The sequence below is a fragment of the Trachemys scripta genome, chromosome 2 (assembly GCF_013100865.1).
Source record: "Trachemys scripta elegans isolate TJP31775 chromosome 2, CAS_Tse_1.0, whole genome shotgun sequence".
NCBI lineage: Eukaryota > Metazoa > Chordata > Testudines > Emydidae > Trachemys > Trachemys scripta.
The window spans coordinates 79,560,584-79,582,764 of NC_048299.1; the positions used below are offsets into that span (position 1 = coordinate 79,560,584).

At 38.3% G+C, this 22,181-nt stretch overlaps 1 protein-coding gene across 7 annotated transcripts in view; it reads right to left on the reverse strand.

The window, feature by feature from the left end:
* ULK4 (unc-51 like kinase 4) overlaps window positions 1-22,181 on the reverse strand; it is a 401,679-nt gene that overhangs the window by 297,017 nt on the left and 82,481 nt on the right. For all 7 annotated transcript variants that reach the window (XR_004644496.1, XR_004644497.1, XM_034760991.1 and 4 more), the window contains 2 exons: window positions 19,021-19,104; window positions 7,928-8,089 (listed from right to left, as the gene is read on the reverse strand). Coding sequence is in view for 5 of the 7 variants with exons in the window: in XM_034760991.1 (XP_034616882.1) it covers window positions 7,928-8,089; window positions 19,021-19,104 (246 nt within the window). In the remaining 2 variants the exon portion in view is untranslated. The remainder of the gene's footprint in view (window positions 1-7,927; window positions 8,090-19,020; window positions 19,105-22,181) is intronic.

Sequence of the window (22,181 nt, forward strand, 5' to 3'; positions counted from 1 at the left end):
TCATGAGTGATATGGAGAAAGTAGATAAGGAAAAGTTATTTACTTATTCCCATAATACAAGAACTAGGGGCCACCACATGAAATTAATGGGCAGGTTTAAAACGAATAAAAGGAAGTTCTTCTTCACACAGAGCACAGTCAACTTGTGGAACTCCTTACCTGAGGAGGTTCTGAAGGCTAGAACTATAACAGCGTTTAAAAGAGAACTGGATACATTCATGGAGGTTAAGTCCATTAATTGCTATTAGCCAGGATGGGTAAGGAATGGTGTCCCTAGTCTCTGTTTGTCAGAGGGTGGAGATGGGTGGCAGGAGAGAGATCACTTGATCTTTGCTTGTTAGGTTTACTCCCTCTGGGGCACCTGACATTGCCACTGTCGGTAGACCGGATACTGGGCTAGATGGGCCTTTGGTCTGACCCGGTACGGCCATTCTTATGTTCTTATGTTATATTCTAATCCAGGGGTGGGGAAACTTTTTGGGCCAAGGGCCACATCTGGGTATAGAAATTGTATGGCGGGACATGAATGCTCACAAAATTGGGGTTGGAGTGTGGGAGGGGGTTAGGGCTCTGGCTGGAGGTGCAGGCTCTGGGGTGTGGCCAGAAATGAGGAGTTCAGAGTGCGGGAGGGGGCTCTGGGCTGGGGCAGGGTGGGTGGGGTGCGGGCTCTGGGATGGGGCTGGGGATGAGGGGTTTGGGGTGTAGGAGGGTGCTCCGGGCTGGGACCAAGAGGTTCGGAGGGTGGGAGGGGGATCAGAGCTGGGGCAGGGAGTTGGGGCGCAGGGGGATGGCTCAGGGATGTAAGTTCTGGGTGGAACTTACCTCAAGAGGCTCCCGGAAGCAGCGGCATGTCCCCGCTCCAGCTCTTACGCAGCAGTGCGGCCAGGCAGCTCTGCACGCTGCCCTGTCCGCAGGCGCCACCCTGCAGCTCCCACTGGCTGAGGTTCCCAGACAATGGGAGCTGCAGGGGCAGGGCTTGGGGTGGAGGCAGCATGAAAAGCGGAGCCCCTGGCTGCCCCTACAAGTAGGAGCCAGAGGGGGGATGTGCTGCTGCTTCTGGAAGCTATGCAGAGCGGCTCCTGACACTGCTCCCCGGCTGGAGCGCCAGAGTGGGGCAAGCCCCAGACCCCGCTCCCCAGCGGGAGTTCAAAGGCAGGATTAAAACGGCTGGGGGCTGGATCTGGCCCACGGGCCATAGTTTGCCCACCCCTGGTCTAATCCAAAAGGGCATTAATTGTGTAGCAAGGCTTCCATCAGTCCACTGCAACCCCAACATGGCTCATAAAACCTACAAATGTACCACATTGTTCTTAGATTTAATTACTATGAATGACAGTAGATAGTTGGTGGGCCAGGGAAAGAGGAAGAATGACTTTATAGCCTTGTGGTTAGGGATGTGTGAGTCACAAGTTCAAGTGTATGCTTCAATGACTAAAAAGTGGAACAGCTTCAACAGGGGAGACTGAGAAGTACCCATACCAGAATATCCCATAGACCAGTGGCTAAGACACTGTCCTGCAATATGGGAGATGCAAGTCCAAATCCCTTCTCCTCATAGACAGAGAGGGAATTGAACCTACATCTCCCACATTCCACAAAAGAACCCCAACCACTCAGCTAAACCTTATAAATGGAGGTCCTCCCCTTCCCTATGCCCGAAGAGTTTGTGAATCTATTCCTCCTTTGCTTTTGTCAAAATGTCAAAAAACAAAATTAAAGATTTTGAGTCGGGTTGAAATGAATGTTTCATTTTGCCAATGCTGAAAAAATTTGATTTTTCAGTTGAGCCAGAAATATTTGGCAGACTTAACATGAATTTGCAAATAGTTTCATATCAACTGAAGCTGCATTTTTCGGTGAATGGTCTTGACCCAAGATTTGTGAATCTGACCCATGTCCTTCCTAGCTGTGAAAGAGGGCTTGTCTATGTGAACATTCAGCAAGCTGCTAGGGGGGTATAAATCTACAATCACACTAGCCTGCTGCGCACTAACTGCGTGGTCTCTGCTGACATACACTGACAGTTCCTTAATACTCTTTGATCTATCCCAATTTGAAATCACAGTAGATCAAAGTGCACTAAGGAACTGTTAGTGCACATCAGCAAGGTCCACACAGACAGTTAATATGTGGCAGGCTAGCATGGAGTAGATTTACATCCCAGTTTGTTGCAAACTAAATGTTCATGTAGGCAAGCCCAGAGAATCATGAACAACTGGTTCCACTCCTGACTGATGTAGACAAAACATAATACAGAGAAGGAATTTCCGTTCCTCCTTCTAACACACAGGAGTCCAACCAACACTGAAGAAACTCAGACCTAGATGCTTTGATTCTAGCCAACTTCCATCCAACACCAAACCCAGCTTTCCTAAGCAAGCTCACAGAGAAACTAGCCGAAGGCCAAATACAAACTTATCTAATTGAAGCTAACGTTCTAGACCTGGCACAACTTGGATTCTGGCCAGGACATGGAACTGAAACCACTTTAGTAGCACCAATGGATGATCTTCTCCTAGGTCATTGGATAAAAGTCAGATGATGATTCTCATCCTCCATGTCCTCTCTGCAGCATTTAACAGTTTTGTCCATGAGATGTTGTCTCCTGAGAGATGTGGTGGGAGTCCAGGGTAATACACTAAAATGGCTTGATTCCACCCTGGAGGAATAGTTATTGGAAATGGCATCTCCACCACTAGACTCTTCACTTGTGGCATCCCACAAGGATTAATTCTTTCTCCAGTCCTTTTCAACACCGATCTGCAGCTACCAAGTGAACGGGTCAGACGACATGGACTCAAGCACTAGAAATATGCAGATGACTCACAACTGTACCTATTCTTCACCACAAGCAACCACAGCACTACCACCGAGATGGCCCTATTCTTGGATGAGATCAGGTCCTGGATGATGAACAGCTGACTGAAGCTGAACTGAACAAGAGAGGGGTGATGCTGGCCACACAGGAAAGCATTTTGAAGAGTTTGCAGCAATAGTGTAGTCTCTTTTAGTCAAAGTTACACATTCACAGTATTTCGTTTGTCATTTAAGAATACTCTTGGGTTCCTCACTGACACTAAACTCTCACATAGAAAACAATGCTCATGGATCTGCTATCATTTCTTGTTGACTAGGCAACTCCATCCCACCTTGGTGAACAATGACCTGTGTCTTCAGTTATTCATGTCTGCCTCCCTTCGTGGCTGTACTACAGCCATATGATATACCTGAGCATGAAGTCTTCAGCACCTAGGAAACACCAACTAATACAGACTGTTGTAATATATCTCCTCAGCAACACAGACTACTGCAAACACATCAGACCTATCCTCCACTCTCTACGATGGCTTCCCTTAGAATTTCTAATCAAGTTCAAGGTCTTGGCCCTTATCTTCAAAGCACTATAAGGCCTGGTCCCAGAATATCAAAAAGACCATCTCAAGAGTTCTGGGATGAAGACTGTGATTGACAGCTATACTCCTTTTGCAGAATGCAACTCTTTACAAATAAAGGTAAAATCTGTTTGCGAGACAGAACTCTCTTTGGCACTGGTCTGCAACTGTGGAATGAACTCCTCCAGGAACTAAGGACTGTCACAAATCTCACCACCTTCCACTCCAAGGGCAAGGCACATTTCTCTGACCTTAACGTCTTTAACATAAATACATAGCAACATGAATATTAAAAAAAAAAAAACTAAAAAACACAACACACAACTAAAACAAGACACTAAAACAAGACACTCCATTCCACACACTTTTCTCCCTGGAGAGAGAATCAGAGAACAAACAACAGGTGACAGATGTGTAGTACCACTGCTTAACCCGCTACGAGGAGGTATTCACATAAGCCACTCATCACTGTCATATAAAAACTTGTACAGAATAGAACTAATAAAACCAGTAAGCTAAATTTTTTCGCTCATTCTTTTGTTTTTCTTGCTACTGTATGGCAAAAAAGTTTAGAAGATTGTCTGACTCATCATGAACAGCTCAGTGTTTAGGGTGTCCTGGTGACAGAAATGGCACGCTCCTGCAATATATTTTGGAGATCTTACTTAAGTTTATAGATCATTGAGGGCCAGGGATTATATATAATCCATGGGGGAGGAGGACCACAGCCTTCAGGAACTAAGAACTGTGGGAGGTGATTAGGCAAATTCACTCAGGCTTGCATATACTGGTTCAAACTGAATTCTCCAGTGACCAACAGATAAAGAAAGGACTTTTGATAAGTAGTCTGAGTTTAAACTGACTCGGGCTTGCTTTCTGTTCCAGCAAATGGACAGGACCTTCTGTCCAAGTGGAGGCCCAGTCCTTCCTGGGAAGGGTTGAAAGGATTGACACTGGCCAGAGTGTGTGGGGGGTGATCTCTGGTAAGCTTATTAGCACACTTGCAGCTTCTTTTTTTTGTTTTTAATATGTGTTCTCTATAACAATACATGTGCTTGCTTAGAAAGGTCTGTGTGGTAACATATCTGTGGGAAATTACGTTTTTTATAGCCTCAGAAGAGAAACAAAGCAGGCCCACTTAGGCAGTCTGAGTTGCTGGGGAATTCACAGTTTAGACTGAGAACTATGCAGCCTCGTCAGGAGGGAGAGAGATCAGGGTCTCCGCCCAAGAGAGGTGACAGCTGAGGAGCAAGGAACCTAGAGTGGGTGCCCTTGTTGGACCATGGAGGAAGAATACAGGTGCAGTTGCCCTGAATTGTAACAGTACTACTTCAGGAACTTCTTGTGTAACTCACTACAAATGCGGCAGAAAAATTCTACCTCCACCTCAGGCCTAACCCATTACTGTTGAGGTTAATATTCTTTTGCTTGTGGATTTTAGAGGTGCTAAAACCAGATTTATAATAGAACCCTTAACAAGAGAATAGCTATTTACATGTCCTAATAATGTAATAAAGTTTAAAGCACTCAATGAACATATTTCAAAGGAATCCAAAAGCTTTCACAATTTTGGACCTGGCCTCGACAAAACCAGTGGCAACTTCTAGCATAGAAAATATATATATTAATCCTCCAAAGACAATATCGAGCCTGTAAGGTATAAGTGTAAAATCCCATCCTAAACACCAGCAGCCTCAATATTCCAAAAGTTCATAGCACTTCTGCAGGTTTTTGTTTTTTGGTCATGTTGGCAAGTTCCCCACATATGTGCAAAAGAGGCACATGTCAAGTATGCCTTCAACGTGGATTTTTTATTTTTTTGTAAAGGACAATATTTCTTGTGCCATGTTGGCTTATTTTTTAATTCTCTCTCATGTCTTTATTAACATGCTGCTACATTTCTCTAATTGCACACCAACCATATTAGTGACACTAGTATCTGGAAACAGCTGGGAATCCAACAAGACCCTCAAATTCTAAACCATAGCAACAAAAAGCAGTTTAACACCAAATATAGTGGCTGCTAATGTAGTTTTTGTCCATTCCTCCAGTTGTTTTTCCCACCCAACAAGGGTGAAAAATCTTGGTAATACCTTAAAAAATATTGCCAACATACTATGGAATTCATAAAGTTTTAAAAAATGATGGTAGTTTATATTTTAAAGGCTGTTACATAGCTAACCCAAGGGCATTTATACACCTCCAAAATGATCATCTACAATGAAGTCTTAGGCCCCAGAACAGGCACCAGGACATCTGGGTACAATTCCCAGTTCTATGACAGACTTCCTGGGTTATGTTGGCAACTCACAATCTTGTTGTTCCTCAGTTCCCAATCTTCTGTTGTATGTTGCATCCCTTCCTCCCACCATTTCTCTATTTTGTCATATTTAGCTTGTAAACTCTTCAGGGCAGGGACTGTCTCTTAATATGTGTTTGTACAGCATCTAGAACAATGGGACACTGATTTTTGGTTGGATCATCTACTCTCTTCTGTAATACTAACAGTAAACAAGAATAATCCTCTACCCCCTTCCCAAAACAATTAAAAGCAGTATTGTAGCACTGCAGGAATTTTAAAGATTCCTTGGAAGACAAAACCCTTTGAATACTAGCCACAGACAGTGCAATAAAGCATGAGTCCAACAGACAATTATGAACTCATGAGGCATTTGTCCAATATTAGCTTTCAACATTAGGATGTACTCAGCATCAATTATAAGTCATCTCAGTGAAATGAGCAGAACGCGAACAAGGATAGAATGAAAATTATTGGTCACAGTGGTAGAGAGGAATAATGTTATGTTAGCAGAGCAATGTAAGTCAAACAGTTTTGAGGCTTTTTCCAGGTCAGAGCAAAACTTTCAAACATTATAAGATTCACAAGTCAGCAATATATTTGTCACAAGGCTCCTCTTGCTTAAAAGTCAACTTCCATCTGTAAGCAAATTAAGGTTTGTTGCCTTTTCATATGTCAAGGCTGAATCCTCACTCTGTCACTCCGAGTGCAGAAGGTAGAGGCCTGCAAGGATTCTAAAAATTAATACTGGCCACTCCAGGCTTGTATTAAATTCCAAGGTTACACCTTTTCTCTGACCTTGGCTTGGTAAACGCTGCCACCACCCAAATGCAAAAAAACCTCTTTGAACCCAGGAAGGAGCACTTGGGAATTCCTCCCTATGGGGTACCCTCAAGCCCTTTCTCACTCACACACACACACACACACACACACACACACACACACACACACACACACACACACACACTACCTCCTCCGGGGAAGAGCTGAGAAAGAAAACAAAGGAAATCAGCCATGGCTATCAACTAATCAAACAACATGCACAAACCTCTTAGGACACCAAAAATCCAATCCTATTCTTAAAATAGGTAAATTTTATTAAAAACAAAAAGGGGGGAAATACATCTGGAACTTAGGCTTTTTGCTAGATCTTAAAAGAAACAATTACAAAAATTAAGCACCCACAATAGCTTTTTTGGGGGTTCAGCTTAAAGGTTACAAGCAAACAAAAGCATCTGGGGTTAGAACAGAGGAGATCCACAAGCCAAAATAAGAAATAAACCTGATTGTGTCTAGCTAAACATTCTGATCTACTTACACATTTGGAGTTCAGATAAGTAGTTTTAGGCATGACCTGATGCTTTATAATCATACCTGGCTTAAACTGCTTACAGCATTGCTGCTTTGTCCCTCCAGCCCAGAGAGAACAGACAAAGGGAAAGTTTCTTTCCCAAATTTTAAAAGTTTTACTTTCCCATTGGCTCTTTTGGTCAGGTGCCCACTTCCTTTTCTTTACCTGGGAACTTTTAACTCTTTACAGGTAAAACAAGCAGAGAACAGCTACCAAGAGGGATTTTACATCTAACTAGCTGGTTGGGTGTCCATAAAAGGGAGCGATCCCCTGCTCCATTTATCACAGCATATAAAAAAAGAAATGTCTGTGTTGCAAGACCCATACAGTAGTCACCATTACACAAGTAAAAACACTGCATTTGCCTACAGAACTAATACTAAAGGTATGTTTACGCTGCAACTGAAGGTATGATTGTAGCTCCCATATGCTCACCCATGCTAAAAGAACAGGAGTACTTCAATCTAGCTAGCAAGGGGAACCATAGTAGTAAAGACTCAGTGGCACAGGCTTTAGCACAGGCTAGCAACCAGAGTACCCAGACAGGCTTGTACTCTGGTTGCTAGCCCATGGTGCCACATCTTCACTACTACTGTAACCTGTGCCAGAAAGATTAAGCCTAGCACTGGTATGTCCACTAGTGCTACAATCACACTTTCGCTTGCAATGTAGACATACCTTAGGAATGCAATGTTCCTACAAAACTAACAGATCGTTGAAAGTTTATCATACAGTTTTAGAAATGTATGTAGAAATACAGAATGTTAACATCACATATCAAAATAATATTCAAAAGACATTTCAATATATGTATAGAATGCTCTCAAAAGCTTTTCAAATTAACAATACCAGAATATTTAGACGTTTTGAGAAGAAGCTCCTTACCGAAATAGCTGTTATCCTCAGAGAATCTACAGTGGAATGTCTGAAAAGGTACCATAAAACAGGTCCAATTTCTCCTGTAATAAATCCCTGTGCATGAAATGAATCAGTGGTGCAAACATTTTCAACAATCTTCGCCGCCATATGATTCACAACACGTTCTTCCTAGAGGGGAAACAAGGCATTTTATATTAACTACTGTTGTCTCTCTCTTACTTTACTTTTCTGAACTATTTAAATAAAAGGCAAATACAGCAAAATAATTTGTGTTGTCTGAATACTGCTTCTTACTCTTGTTACACAGATATCAGGAAAAATATGGAAAATCCTTAGGGAAGAAGTCATTTCACAGGAAAATTCAACTACTTTGAAATATAAAGTTTATGTCCCCCTCCCCCTTTATCTTGTACTGTAAATAAATCCAAGGAGATAATAAATAGAAATAATATTTAAAACTGAGTTTTCCATCTCCAAGTGATCATTCTGAATCCAGCATAGGTCAGCAATGAATGAAAGTTGTCACTGTGTCTTACTGTGTCATGAGCATTCAGCTACATGAACAGGTGTTCATATCACATTTGCCAATAAGAATGCCAGTTATTATGGTGATGTTAACAAAAGGGTCAAGGACTTGATAGGCATGGAAATTTAATTACTCTTAACACTAAAGGTGCTTCCACCATGTCAAGGTTCAGGCATATTGGTGAGGCAGTGCATGGCAGATTGCATTGCCATTACCCCAGTGCACTTTTTCTATGGATATACAGAGGACACTTTCCAGGATTTTCAATTCACCACCTTTACTAATAAGTTTATTTAAGAATTTATTTTAATTAAAAATTTAATTACTTACCATTCAATAAATGTACCATATATATCTCATGTTTGGCAGGGGGAAAGGCTAGGAAACATTTACCGGAATATGAAAATTTATATTATAAGTGCTGCATATATACATGTCATATTATAGCAGTCATGGGAAATCAGTACTATCCTATAGTTAACTAAGTCCGAGTTCCCATTCCATTTTAGTTTTTCTTTCAGTTGCTTTATAACTTTCTCAAATTTCTCCACAGCCAATTTTTTTTCACGCTTAGTCTCAGCCAAAAGATTAATCTTTTGGAAGGTTTTAGTGAAATTAGTTCAGCCATTTTTGAGTTATAAGAACATGAAAAATAGTCTAATTTTTCATGTGTTCTTAATTTCTGCACCTGCATAGCTATTACTGTCAGAAGCTAGAAATTTCAAATGTAACCTATTTTATAGTTTTTCATTGACAAACGAAAAAGTTTTATGTACAAAAATTGTTTTAATCTCCTTACTCTTAATCTGAGAAACATGTTCAGTCATCAGTTTGCCAAGTGCCCCCATGAGTTCTACTTCACCAAAACAATTCCCATCGACACAGATAGCAAGACTGTCAGTTACCATGCAATGCCATATTTTCTTTCAAAAATGCTACACCTCTGTCCCATTTCTGATTTCTCTGAGTGCATGCCCTCAAATGTCAGGTCTCGCGTGTCTTTACCACTCCAGGGATGCAATTACATAGTTCTCCCAGTCTTAGATTAGGCCCTGGTTTACAGCACCTTATGTACTGAATGTTCTTGCCCAACAGGTCCAACTGGGTTTGGCACCTGTGCTGGGAGTCTGTGACCAGTGGTGAATATAGTGACCAGAAATATTCTTCTTAAACCAAAATATTGTTTAACAGTAAGGACACAACACATTTAGAGGATTCTAAAACAACAGTCTACACATATGTCTATTTTAACTAAAATCTTACAATCACCTGATGGTACCTGATGGTAAGCTAGGCAGGCCTAGCTTCTTCAAACACCACAGAGTGCTTCCCTCTGAGTCTAGCTGCTCCTCAAACAACATCTTGACCACCTCTCTCCCCTTACTTGAAATCCTCATTCTGCAGGACATAGATCAACCGCTAACTGTTTAGGATTAACAAAAATCCTAAAAATCAATAGGTCAGGTTATTCCATAACTGTCTTTCCTTGGACCTTGAAAATGTGGTATAGACCACTGAGAGACATAGGACAGTGAACTAACTGGATCACTGCTTTGATCTAGTCCAGCAATCCCGAAATTCCTGGGCCAGATTGTTACTTCCTATTCCATCCCCTTTGTGCTTCCTGAATCTTATTGTCATAAGCATCTGCAGGAACAGGCACCAAGTAATTTTAAATTAACAAATAAAATAAAGATAATAATCCATGCACATTGTCCATGCAAATAACTGTTCTCTTGTCTATTTCTAAACTACTAGAAAAATAAATTATGTCAAAATAATATTCATCAATTAAGGTATATTATCATGGACGTTATCTTGCAACAATTTGTGTTCTGGATTACTCCTACTGATTCTATCGAAAGGTTTACTTGAATACAGACTGTATAATCAGATGCCATATTTTATAAACAGATCATTTACCAAACAGAAATTGAAGACAGAACATGTGGTATTTTTCCTAATTGTCCACTACATCATTTTCCTTCCAGCTCTAACTGTGAATAAGCAAAGTCTTTCAACACTGACTACATGCAACTGATGAATTGGTCCAGTTAATTTAAATACAAGTAAGGAAGACAATAGATGTACTCCAGAGATTTAGTTTGTTTAGTCTATAGCACACTCAATCTTCACAAATAATGCATCATAATGGCATTATTTATTTCTCTTATATTATTCTCCACTTTATCCTCCCATCTCGTTCCCTTTGGATTTCTGACATTTATACCTCCACAGTCATAACCACCACCAACTGTGAGCAACAATAATGAAACTTTTCAGGTCATTAAAAATATATTCCTAACTATCTCCTCCCTCTACTGATCATCAATGTTTAATTTTTGAACATATAAGACTAAATAGATGTATGTGGGAATTTAGTATAATTCTTATTAAAGGAAATTTTCATCATAAGTGTCATATTAATTCGTTACCCCTGTCTAAACTTCAGCTCTACTTAAACAAGAATAATTTACTCATGGGCCCTGATTCTCATCTCACACCAGTTTTACACTGATATAACACAACTGATTCAATAGATTTACTTCTCATTTACACAGCTGTAAATCAAAGGAGAATTAGCCCCCAATCTTAACAAAAGTTTTGTTAGTGTACCATACTGTACAGTAGACAACCATTTAAAAACTCAAACAAATGCAGTTTTATCAAAATTAAGCTTCTTGACACTTATTTCTCAGATATTTTTGTTTGCAAATAACTTAATATACATTTTCAATCTTTTCCTTTAAATTTCAGTTTAAATGATTTTCTGAACTGCACAGGTGAAAAAAATACATGCATTTACAATATGCACTATACATATTCAAAAGATTAATAGCAGTATTCATTCTTTCTTACATACCGATGATTATTAGGCACACAAACTGGGGCTCCTGTGTCACTTGACATAAGTAACACCACATTTAATAAATGCATTACAATACCACAAATAAGCCATAACCAAAGCATTATGCAGCAGAGAATCGTTATTATGAATGCTAACAGATCTTCAGCAATATCCAGATGCAGTTTTAGCTATCCTTAGCAAAATTTTGTCCCTCAAAAGTGTGCTTTATCTTGTACTTTTTAGGCAATGCGGAGATGAGTCATGCCCTGTACCAGATAACCACAGTCATTCTTATATCTTGGCTGGGAAATGGTCATGTATTGTCACAGTGCTCTATCAACTCAATGAGGCTTTCAGATTAATTCCATTTGCTGCCACCTGAGATTGGCACCCTTAGCCCCTCTGGGACCTGTTCTCAAACACTGTATAAGCAACAAACCTTGTACCATTTTCTGCTTAATTAACTCTTGGGAAAGGAAGGCTGAGCTAAACTAATATTTGGTCTCAACTGAAGAATTCATCTTGCCATGTTATCAAGACATAAGCTATGTTAGTTGAAAGAAGTGGATTCTCAAGATATGATTAAAGAGCTTTCGTACACCAGATAACCTGCCAGTACCGTGAACCATAAACAGCATGAATATAGCACTATTAAAAAAGCAATACTATCAGATTTTCTCAGATTCCAAGTAGTTTTACTAAAGAGCACTAAAAGATATAGGGCCTGATTTTTAGAGGCACTAAGCACTTCTGGTTCCCACGAACTTCAAATACAGTTGTGGGTGCTGAGTACTTCTGAAAAATCAGGCACACATAAATGAGAAAGCAAGTATGAATAAGGTGAATATATCTGAAAAGACAAAGGTAAGCTTCCTTTTCATTCAAAATTTAAAAGTATAAAGAGGTCAATATTTCCATTTGGATAAAAAACTGATTTTACTCTATCTTGTTATTTATTTCGGTTGTGGAAGAGCCAACAGCATATTAGAAGCTTTCCTAAACACTGAGAAAGAACATAAAATCTAAAAGCAGTGTACTTTTAACATGTCATCTTCAGTTGTGGATAATATATATATACACACACACATACACACACAGATCTTATATATGTATAACATTTATATATAAAAAAAGTCATAAAAATTTCAAATACTAATGTAGTGTCATTACAGAAGCAGACTGGAAACAGATTCGGGAAATAAAGAACTTATTCCAGCATCTTTCTAAATCAGTTGCTAGGACACTTTCAGTTTAAACGAAGATGGAAGTTGGAAAATTAGACTATATTAAAGCCATATCATGAAAGAATTAACTTTTGTTCTTGAGTATTCAGGATTATAGAAATCAAAATCTTCATTTGACTGTGAACTGTAATTACATATTCTTCACTGAAAAAATAATCTGACAATGTAGAGAGAGTAAAAGATTTACTTTTACTTTAAGAAAAATAAACCAAGAATTTGGCTGTAAATTGGGGAATGGAGTAAGGAGGACAATAGGAGTAAGGAGGACAATAAACACTGCCCAGTCTGTCCCCTCAGTCTGACACACTCAGTCCTTCAGCAGCCCAAAGATAAGGCTCAACGTGGACACAGGACTTCACTGCTGCAAACAGACTGGGGCCTTAGCTCTTATACTTTAAATACATATATATTTAATGATAAATATATACATTTCAACAATACCACAGGGCCAACTGATGTAAGCAGAAACAAGGAAATTAAATGTCAAGAAGGAAATTTTCTTCTTAACCCACCATTCCGTACTGTATTTGAGCACACACTATGTGAAAAATTACCAAGTCACATCACATAAAAGAGAAAGAAAAAAAAAAAAAGAATGATAGAAATGTAGGGCTAGAAGGTTCTTTGAAAGATCATCAAGTCCAACACTCTGCACAGAGGTAGGACCCATGTAAACAGACTATCCCTTACAGATGTTTGTCCAACCTGTTCTTAAAAACCTCCAACCATGGGGATTCCACAACCACCCTTGGAAGTCTATTGTACAATTTAACTATCCTTAGAGAGTTAGAAAGTTTTCCCTAATATCTAATCTCCTTTGCTGCAGATTAAGACCATTACTACTTATCCTAACTTCAGGAAACAAGGAAAACAATTGATCACAATCCTCTTTATAACAGCCCTTAACATATCTGAAGTCTGTTATCAGGTCCTCCCATCTTCTTTTTTCAAGACTAAATATGCCCTGTGGTTTTTTTTTTTTTTTTTTTTTTTTTTTTTACTTTTCCTCATAGGCCAGGTTTTCTAAAGCTTTTAGCATTTTTGCTGCTCCCCTCTGGACTCTCTCCAATTTATCCACATCTGTCCTGAAGTGTAGCACACAGAACTGGACACACTACTCCAAATGAGGCCTCACCAGTGCTGAGTAGAATGGAACAATTACCTCCCATGTCTTACATATGCTGCTCATATTAATATATCTCTGAATGATATTAACCTTTATTGCAGCCGAATCACATTGCTGACTCATATTGTGTCTGTGATCCGCTTTAAACCCAGATCTTTTTCAGCAGTACTTCCCACCTAACCAATTATTTCCCATTTTGCAGTTGTGCATTTGATTTTTCCTTCCTAAATGTAGTACTTTGAACTTGTCTTTATCAAATTTCATCCTGTTGATTTCAGACCAATGCACTCACCTTATCGTAATTTCATTTAGATCACATTTCCCAAGTTTCCTTTAGAGAATGTCATGTGGGACTGTGTCAGCCACCACACTAAAATCAAGATATATCACTTCTATGGCTTCCCCTTATAATCCTATTTTCTTCTACAAATTATTAAGCAATCAATTTGTTCTAGTATCTTTCCAGGTATCAAAGTTAGGCTAACTGGTCTATAATTTCCCTGGTCATCTTTGCTTCCCTTTTTAAAGATAGGTACTGTGTTTGCCCTTTTCCAGTCCTCTGGGACCTCACCCATCTCCAGGAGTTCTCAGACATAATTACTAATGGTTCCAAGATTGCTTCAGCTGCTTCCTTAAGCCTCCTAGGATGAATTTCATCAGGCCCTACCAACTTGAATAGATCTAATTTATCTAAATAATCTTCAACCTGCTCCTTCTCTATTTTGGCTTTTGTTCCTTCCACCTTGTTGTTAATATTAACTGTGTTGAGTATCAGTTATCATTAACCCTTTTAGTAAAGACAAAATAGGCATTAAACACCTCAGCCTTCTTGATATCATCAGGTATTAGCTCTCATTCCCTGCTGAGTAGAGAACCTATGCTTTCCTTAGTCTTTTTCTTGCTCCTACTGTATTTAAAAAACCTCTTCTTATTCTCTCTTGTGTTCCTTGCTAGGCATAACTAATTTTGTGCCTTAGCCTTTCTGATTCTGTGCCTACATGCTTGTGCAATTCTTTTTTTACTCCTCCTTAGCAATTTGTCCATGTTTCCATTTTTTGTAGAATTCCTTTTTGATTTTCAGGTCATTAAGGAACTCCTGAATGAGCCATAATAGCTTCTTACTATTCTTCTTATCTTTCCTTCACATCAGGATAGTTTGCAGTTGTGCCTTAATATTGTCTCAATAAATTGCCAGCTCTCCTGAACTCCTTTTTCCCTTAGATTTTCTTCCCACGGGACAGTACCTACCAATTTTCTGAGTTTGTTACAATTTGTTTTTTTGAAGTCCATTCTCTTTATTGTTTATCTCTTTAATGCTCTCACTCTTTCCTTTCCTTAGAATCATGAAATCTTTTGTTTCATGATCATTTTCACCCAAATTGCCTTCAACCTACAGATTCACAACCAATTCCATCTTGTCAGTCAGAATCAGGTCTAAAATGGCTGTCCCCCTGGTTTCGTCCTCTACTTAATGAAATAAAAAGTTGTCCCCAATATTTTGCAAGAACTTACTGAAAAACACTTGGTGGGATAAATCTCATGACTGAAATATCAGTATAGGGGGTAATAGCTTGTTTAGGAAGGACGGGGGCGGGAGGTGGGGAAAGGGAGGACATGTTGCATTATACATCGAGTATATATATACTTGTTCTGAGGGCCAGAAAATTGAGAGGTCGATCAGTTGAAAGTTTCTGGGTAAAGATAAAAGGGGAAAAATCAGGGTTGACATCATGATGGGGTCTACTATAGACAATCAAATCAGGAAGTGGAGGTGGAAGAGGCATATCTAGAACAAATAATAGAAATATACAAAACATAAGACCTAGCAGTAATGGGGGGATTTTAACTACTCAGACATCTGTTGGAAAAGTAATTTGGCAAAACAGATCTCCGATTTCACTTAAATCATAATTTAGCTTATGTACCAATACTTCCAGTTCTTTCTGTCTATTCCCCATAATCCTTATATTTCGCTATAATCAAAGATGTTGAGCAGATTCCCCCACTGATTTCCCTTTTATTTCTCATATGACCCTATTGTAATTTTCCATTTCCTCCCCGTCTAGCCCTCTGTTATGGTTGCTTTTTTATATTTACCTGTGGGCTTCATAAGCCTAGATCAGACCACATTAATAGCCCATGGCGGAACCAGATGTCTCAATAGTGGGATACAAGTTAGATAATTTCTTCAAAAACCTTTTAACTGTATCATACACAAATAGTGATTGTCATCAATCAAAACATGATAAGCTGAAAGAGCCACCAAATGAAATCTTAAAGACAAATTAAAGAGCCCCTCACACTTCAAATACATTATATATTCCAAAACACAGAGAACAGAAGTTGTAAATGGTGAGCCAGATTTTTTCATTAAAAAAAATAAAAAATCTAAACCATTTCAAATAACATTTCATCACAGATTGTTTTCTAGAATTAAGCAATATATTCTGACTAATGACAAACAAGTTGTTCAAGATTATTCAAAGTCCGATAGGCCAGGATGTTACATAGAGAGATTGGGGATCCAGATGAAGAATTTGCCATACTGCTGAGAAAACAAGTCCGGAGGCAAAAGAAAGAATCTGTAAACTTCCTCCAACAGCTGAAGCAAGTCTGCATACCATTGCTGTCTCTGGCAAGCTGGAGCAATCAGGACCAACTCTTGCCTTCCCTCTCTTATCTTCCTCACCACCATCGGAATTAATGGAAAAGGGGGGGAAAGCATGCAGGAGGCCCTCTCACCACTGCATCCGGAAAGCGTTGAAGATGGACTCACTGCTCTTTCCCACACTTAACAGAAAAGACTACTCTTTTTGTTGAACTTGGTTGCAAGCAGATCCACAATGGGCCAACCCCAACTGGAGATCTCTTGTACCACCCGGTCCTTCGGAGGCCACTTGTGCATCTGAGAAATTTCTCTGCTGAGCTCATCTGCCAATACATTACTGTCCCCTGCTAAACAGATAAATATTGTGTAGAATGCACCAGTCCCACAGACTGACTGCCTTGGCACACAGCAGAGGAGACAAGGCACCTTCTTGCTTGCAGATGTAATACAGGGCCAACTATATTATCCATCGTTACCTGTACAACTTTCCTCCTTATTTGAGAAAGAAAAGATCTGAGAGCCAGGTGAAGTTCCTCTCAGTTCTAAAACATTTATCTGCAAATTCTTTTCCTGAAATGCCCAGTGACCTCAAACTATCGGAGAACCCAGATGAATTCCCCATCCATTGTCTGATGCATTGAGATTATTGTGGCAAATGGCAAAAGGAAACTGAACAGGATGCCTTTCAGAACATTGGCTCAGTTTGTCCTCCTCATCAAAAAAAAAAATCAAAAGTGTCCTGAGGCATGGTGACTGGCATGTGAAGAAGGTCCGGTTTTGGATTGTAAACTTGAGCCATCCACCATTGCATGGGCCTCATTCTGAGGAATGCATATGAAGTAACATAAATAGACACTGCCAGGAGACCTCTTAGACCCAAATAGAAAATTACTTTCTGGGTCTGATGACCAGAATGAATCTCTGGAATATCATTATCACCACAAATCTTTCCTCTGGAAGGAAAACTCTCTCTGCTACCAAGTCCAGTATAGCTCCTATAAAATGGATTCTCTGACTTAGACATAAATTGGACTTTTTGATATTCAGAAGTAGTCTTAATCCATAAGTAGGGAGGTAGAACCTGAATGTGAGCTAGCAAATCTTCACATAACAGAGCCTTCAGCAGCCAATCATCTAAATATGGGTAAACAAAGATGCCTGGTTTTCTTCGATGCACTGCTACTACAGAAAGACACTTAATATAGACCCTTGGCACTGTAGAAATGCCAAATGGCAGAACCCTGTACTAAAAATATCTCAGTGCCATCACAAAATAGATTTACTTCAGATGATTTAGCCAATTAGAGTTACGGAAATATGCATCTTAAATCGAGAACTGCAAACCAATCCATACTTCAAAATGATGGAATTATAAATGCAAGGGTTAACATTCGAAACCAAACTTCCAGAAGAACTTGTTCAACTTAAATCTAAGCTTGGACAGACCAATTCACTGCCTGGTAATTAGCCCCCCTAATACCTAAAAAGTGTTGATTTACTTTCAGGTCTATTGAATGCATACATGCATATCATACACAAACACACAATGCCTCTCCAGAGCAGGATCTTTGCACTGTGGTGGCATAAAGAGCTTCGAAATCTGTGGCTGTGCTTTATCTTCAGTGATAAGACCTTCATTTGCAGACTGTCAATTCAGCAAATTTCATGAGCACTATATTCATTAGAAATTTTTTTGAAAAAGACTAATTTTATAATATCCAGATAAATACTCAGTGAAATTTAAAATAAATTCTAAACCCTGAAATATATTACTGTACAGGAATAAATTAGTGTTCCTTTGAATGCCTCTGTTTTGTTTCTATGCCATGTATATCTACAGATAGTAAGAAGTCTCCCTTTGCTAAGATGACATTTACATCGTTTATAACAACCATGTCTTAGAGTGACATGGTATCCATTACTACTGGCTGGAAGGAGTCCAAAACACAAATCAGTTGTGTGTTCTTGGTCGCTTGACAATTTGGAGATTTCCTATGCATCTGGAGATTTCCTCCATTAAGTACAATCTGTAAGCAATAAAGATCTCAAAAGAAAGGTACTTATCTTGATTTTTTTCTCCCCAGTAAGGAATGTTTTCAGCCTTTGGCTTTGCCTTGGGCAACTGGTCTTAAATAAACAGTAAATGCCAACCTTATATGTGATTCTGCTCAGTTCTTTTTCATTTTGTGAGTGGGGACCATAAATGTGGTTCTTTTCTTTCCTTTTTTAACAAAGCAAAGTTGTCACAATAGAAATTAACTATAAGGTATATAATATATAGCAAAAAAAGTGTTTAAAGTTTACTACTTTGGGGCCTCAAAGGACACTGATGACCTGACAAGATGATGGAGTGTTTAGAGCCTTGTATATCAATTTTTTATCAGACTGGAAGAAAAAAAGATCTGCGCAAAAAATAAATTGTAGCAAGAATTGTACTAGTTCACCAAACAGTCAAAAGAAATCCATAACATGAATACATTCAACATTTATATCATAGTAATTCTTTATTTACTATCTTATAAACAAAATCAAGTAACAATGTATAAATGTTGAGTATACAGAGAAAACTACTTCATTTTTGAAATCTACTACTACTGTGTAGGTCATGGTCGTATCACGATTATTTAAATTCAGAAGCAATACTTCACTGATGATGTACTGCAGTGCTTTAGGCTACAATCATCTCACAATGCCTGAAGGGTTATTACAGTGGAGAAATTCTACTGAGGACAATAAAAGATCCTTACCCCTTCCCGAAGGCACCTCATTAGCACAGTGTAAGCAGCCAAGGGAACGACCCAGCATTCTCTGTGGTGCTCCTTTTTTTCTTCCTGTAATGAAGTGGAAGGATCAGCAATGAAGCTAACAGCACAAATGATATTAACCCTTTAATTAAAAAATCATAATATCTCAGCCATGAAAAATACATCCAACAGATTTTTAAAGATTAATATACATATGTCAACTGAATAAAATCTAGAAGATAGATTAAATTCTGGAACAAAAGTTGAATTTGATATTTTGAATTTTTATGACACAAAAGTTGATTTTTATTATATGGTTGAAGCATGATCTAAAATTCCTATGAGTATTTGTCCTTAGGTTTGTATTTTTCATTGGCTCAACGTAATTCACACTCAAAACCAGTCCTACAATCTCGTCAATCATTTTGATTATTTCGTTACCAGTTTCTAAAGTACTAAAAATAGAAAAAAAAATTCTATCATATCTAGAAATACATTTGCTTACTGTCCCTCAATTTAAAAAAGTTTTTAAAGAAAATTTGTTTTTGAAAAATATGCAGAAGTTATAAGAGTAGCTTATTCAAGACCCAGTATGGAGCACTTGGAAATCTGCTATTTATGTAGATAGAAGTAACAACATTCCAGAATCCTTACATACCTGTCCTACTGGAATAGTCTTGTTCTATTCACTAAAATGAGTCTATTATTCCGCTATTAGTGGTAAATAGATTGCTGCTTTTTTTAAAAAAAAAAAAAAGTAGCATATTACAAATTGTCATGTAAATAGAAGCTCATTTGGATTTTCTTAGTATATAAAGAACCTGTAACATTTCATGAAAACAAATTGCATATTTAGGCACTAACCTGCATTTGATAGCATATAGGTGCTAGTAATTACAGGAGAAAAACATTTGCTGGGAAAATTAAAGAGAATAAGCTTTTAATGTACTGCATACTCTAAAAAGCATAGGATGGATGTACAAAGTGATCAGGTTAGTGTTGCAGGAACAACCTTAATTTTCTGTGTCTCCTGACTTTTGAGATTCAATATATATTTCAACATCACCATTCCATTAATAAGATATACTAGTTGAAGAAAAGCCATTAATGAATTGCTTTCCACACATTTTCCTTTGAGAGGAACACAAATACATACAACTCTAATCAAAAATCAAATACTTCATTTTTTTCATTCCAACATCATCATTTCTTAAACCTTGTTTCATTCAAAGGGAGAATAAAGTTTAAGTTGATTACAAAGGGCACCAATGGAGAAACTGAGTTTTTATCGATGCCTAATTTCCTTTGAGCTCTATGCCAGCTAATTACCAATTAAAAAGTGTGGTGTAATTTCCCTTGGAACTGACACATGCAAAAATGATAGATCTGTCAAGTTACATGGTGTAACCAGGGGATATTCAATTTAACGCCAGCCAGGGACATCTAACCCTGGGCTATGATGTTCTCTCCCCAGCCTTTTTTTTTTTTTAATATATCTGCAGATATTTATATAGAGATATTCTTAATTTACATTTTTTCTTCATGTTACTGTTAAAAGCAAATTGGAGATTAAGTGCTCAAAGTAACCCCCAACATTTGAGAAATATTACAAAATGTGAAAGGATGTGAAAGTCATCTCTGGACACTGGCAAACTGGGTTTTAACCCGTTTGCCTTTCCCCATCCACTGCAAAAGTGAACAGGGAAAAATAACTCTAACCTTACATTACAGCCCAATCAAGTTCAAGCAGAGGATGCCTTGTAATTCCATAGGAGGAATAAGGGCTTGTCTACACGGTGCCAGCAAAGCACTCTAGAGGGGTGTGATTTGTAGAGTGTTCTAATGCATTGTGCTCCATGTAGGTCCCTCTAATATGTTCTTGAAAGTACTTAGTTCACGTTAATGTAGTCCTATACCATATTAATTATAAGAGAACATGCATTTGGGCTGTGAAGGATACAATGTGAATACTTTTGTGTGTAAGAGAAATTACTAATTGTAACTGGAGTTAACCAATGCTCATATTCACTTTAGATCCTCATTCTGGTCTTGTGCCCTTATGAAATTAATATAGTAATATTCAAAATGTTTAGATAATGTAGTTAATGCATATGCCTCAAGGGACACAAAGTATAACATGCAATATCCTTTCATGCAATATCCTTTAATATCTTTTTAATCTGAAGTGATCTACATTTAATAATTAAAATTCTGTTTTTATTCTTTAGAAAAGAAGAAAAAATGCACGTGGGGGTTTAGAAAAAAAAATGCTATCTTCTGTTATTACTATTAATAGTATTTCTCTTTCTACAAAAGCTACCATTGTCTTGAAAATGCTACTCCAGGTAATGGCTGGTGCAGAACATTGTTCCTTTTGTTGCCAGTTCAATGGTCCAAATACAGCCTATGTCAGTAATCATCAAAATTTGCCATTTGAAATTACTTAGTCTCAGTCCAGTTCCTAGAGGACAGCTGTTCACATAAAAAAAAAAAAAACACTGTTACAATTGGAACCTATATTGAGTGTCTCAGCAGAGGACACTCAAACTTAAAGATTGTCTCCATCCTGATAAGTTTTGAAAAACAATGCTGGGGCAGCAAAGGCAAAATGCTACACTGCTGTCTGTATTATACTGTACCTTACCTGTGCATTGAGACAGAGGACCATAATATACTTAACTTTGTATTTCTTGATTTTTGTGCAATAAAATTTCAGTTAAGTACTTATTTGCTGTTTAACATGCCAGATGCAGGGCAACACTGATCCATGTATATCACCACTGAAATGCAGGCAAGGTAATATTGCATCAGTTAACCAGTGAACCAGTTTCCAAATTCACTCACATTCAGGTCACACAGAAAGGCCCATTGGTTTTATGACCTTCTTTGTGGGTGTGGAAGGAATCATATGAGAATAGAGTTGTAAGTATGGAGGGAAATCAGTGATTGTGGAAGAAGCTTTTAACAGTTGGAAAAAGCTTTCAATAATTTATGAGGTTGGTTTTGGACTTTTTATTTTTTTAAAGTAAATCCCCATCCACTGCTTTGAAAATGTAGGGATAACTTCTAAGAGCTATTTTCTACTGTGCATACAGCACCAGTGACCCAGTAAAAAAAAGCAAGACAGTTTAATGAGACTACAGGAACTGCCCACTGTTACATGA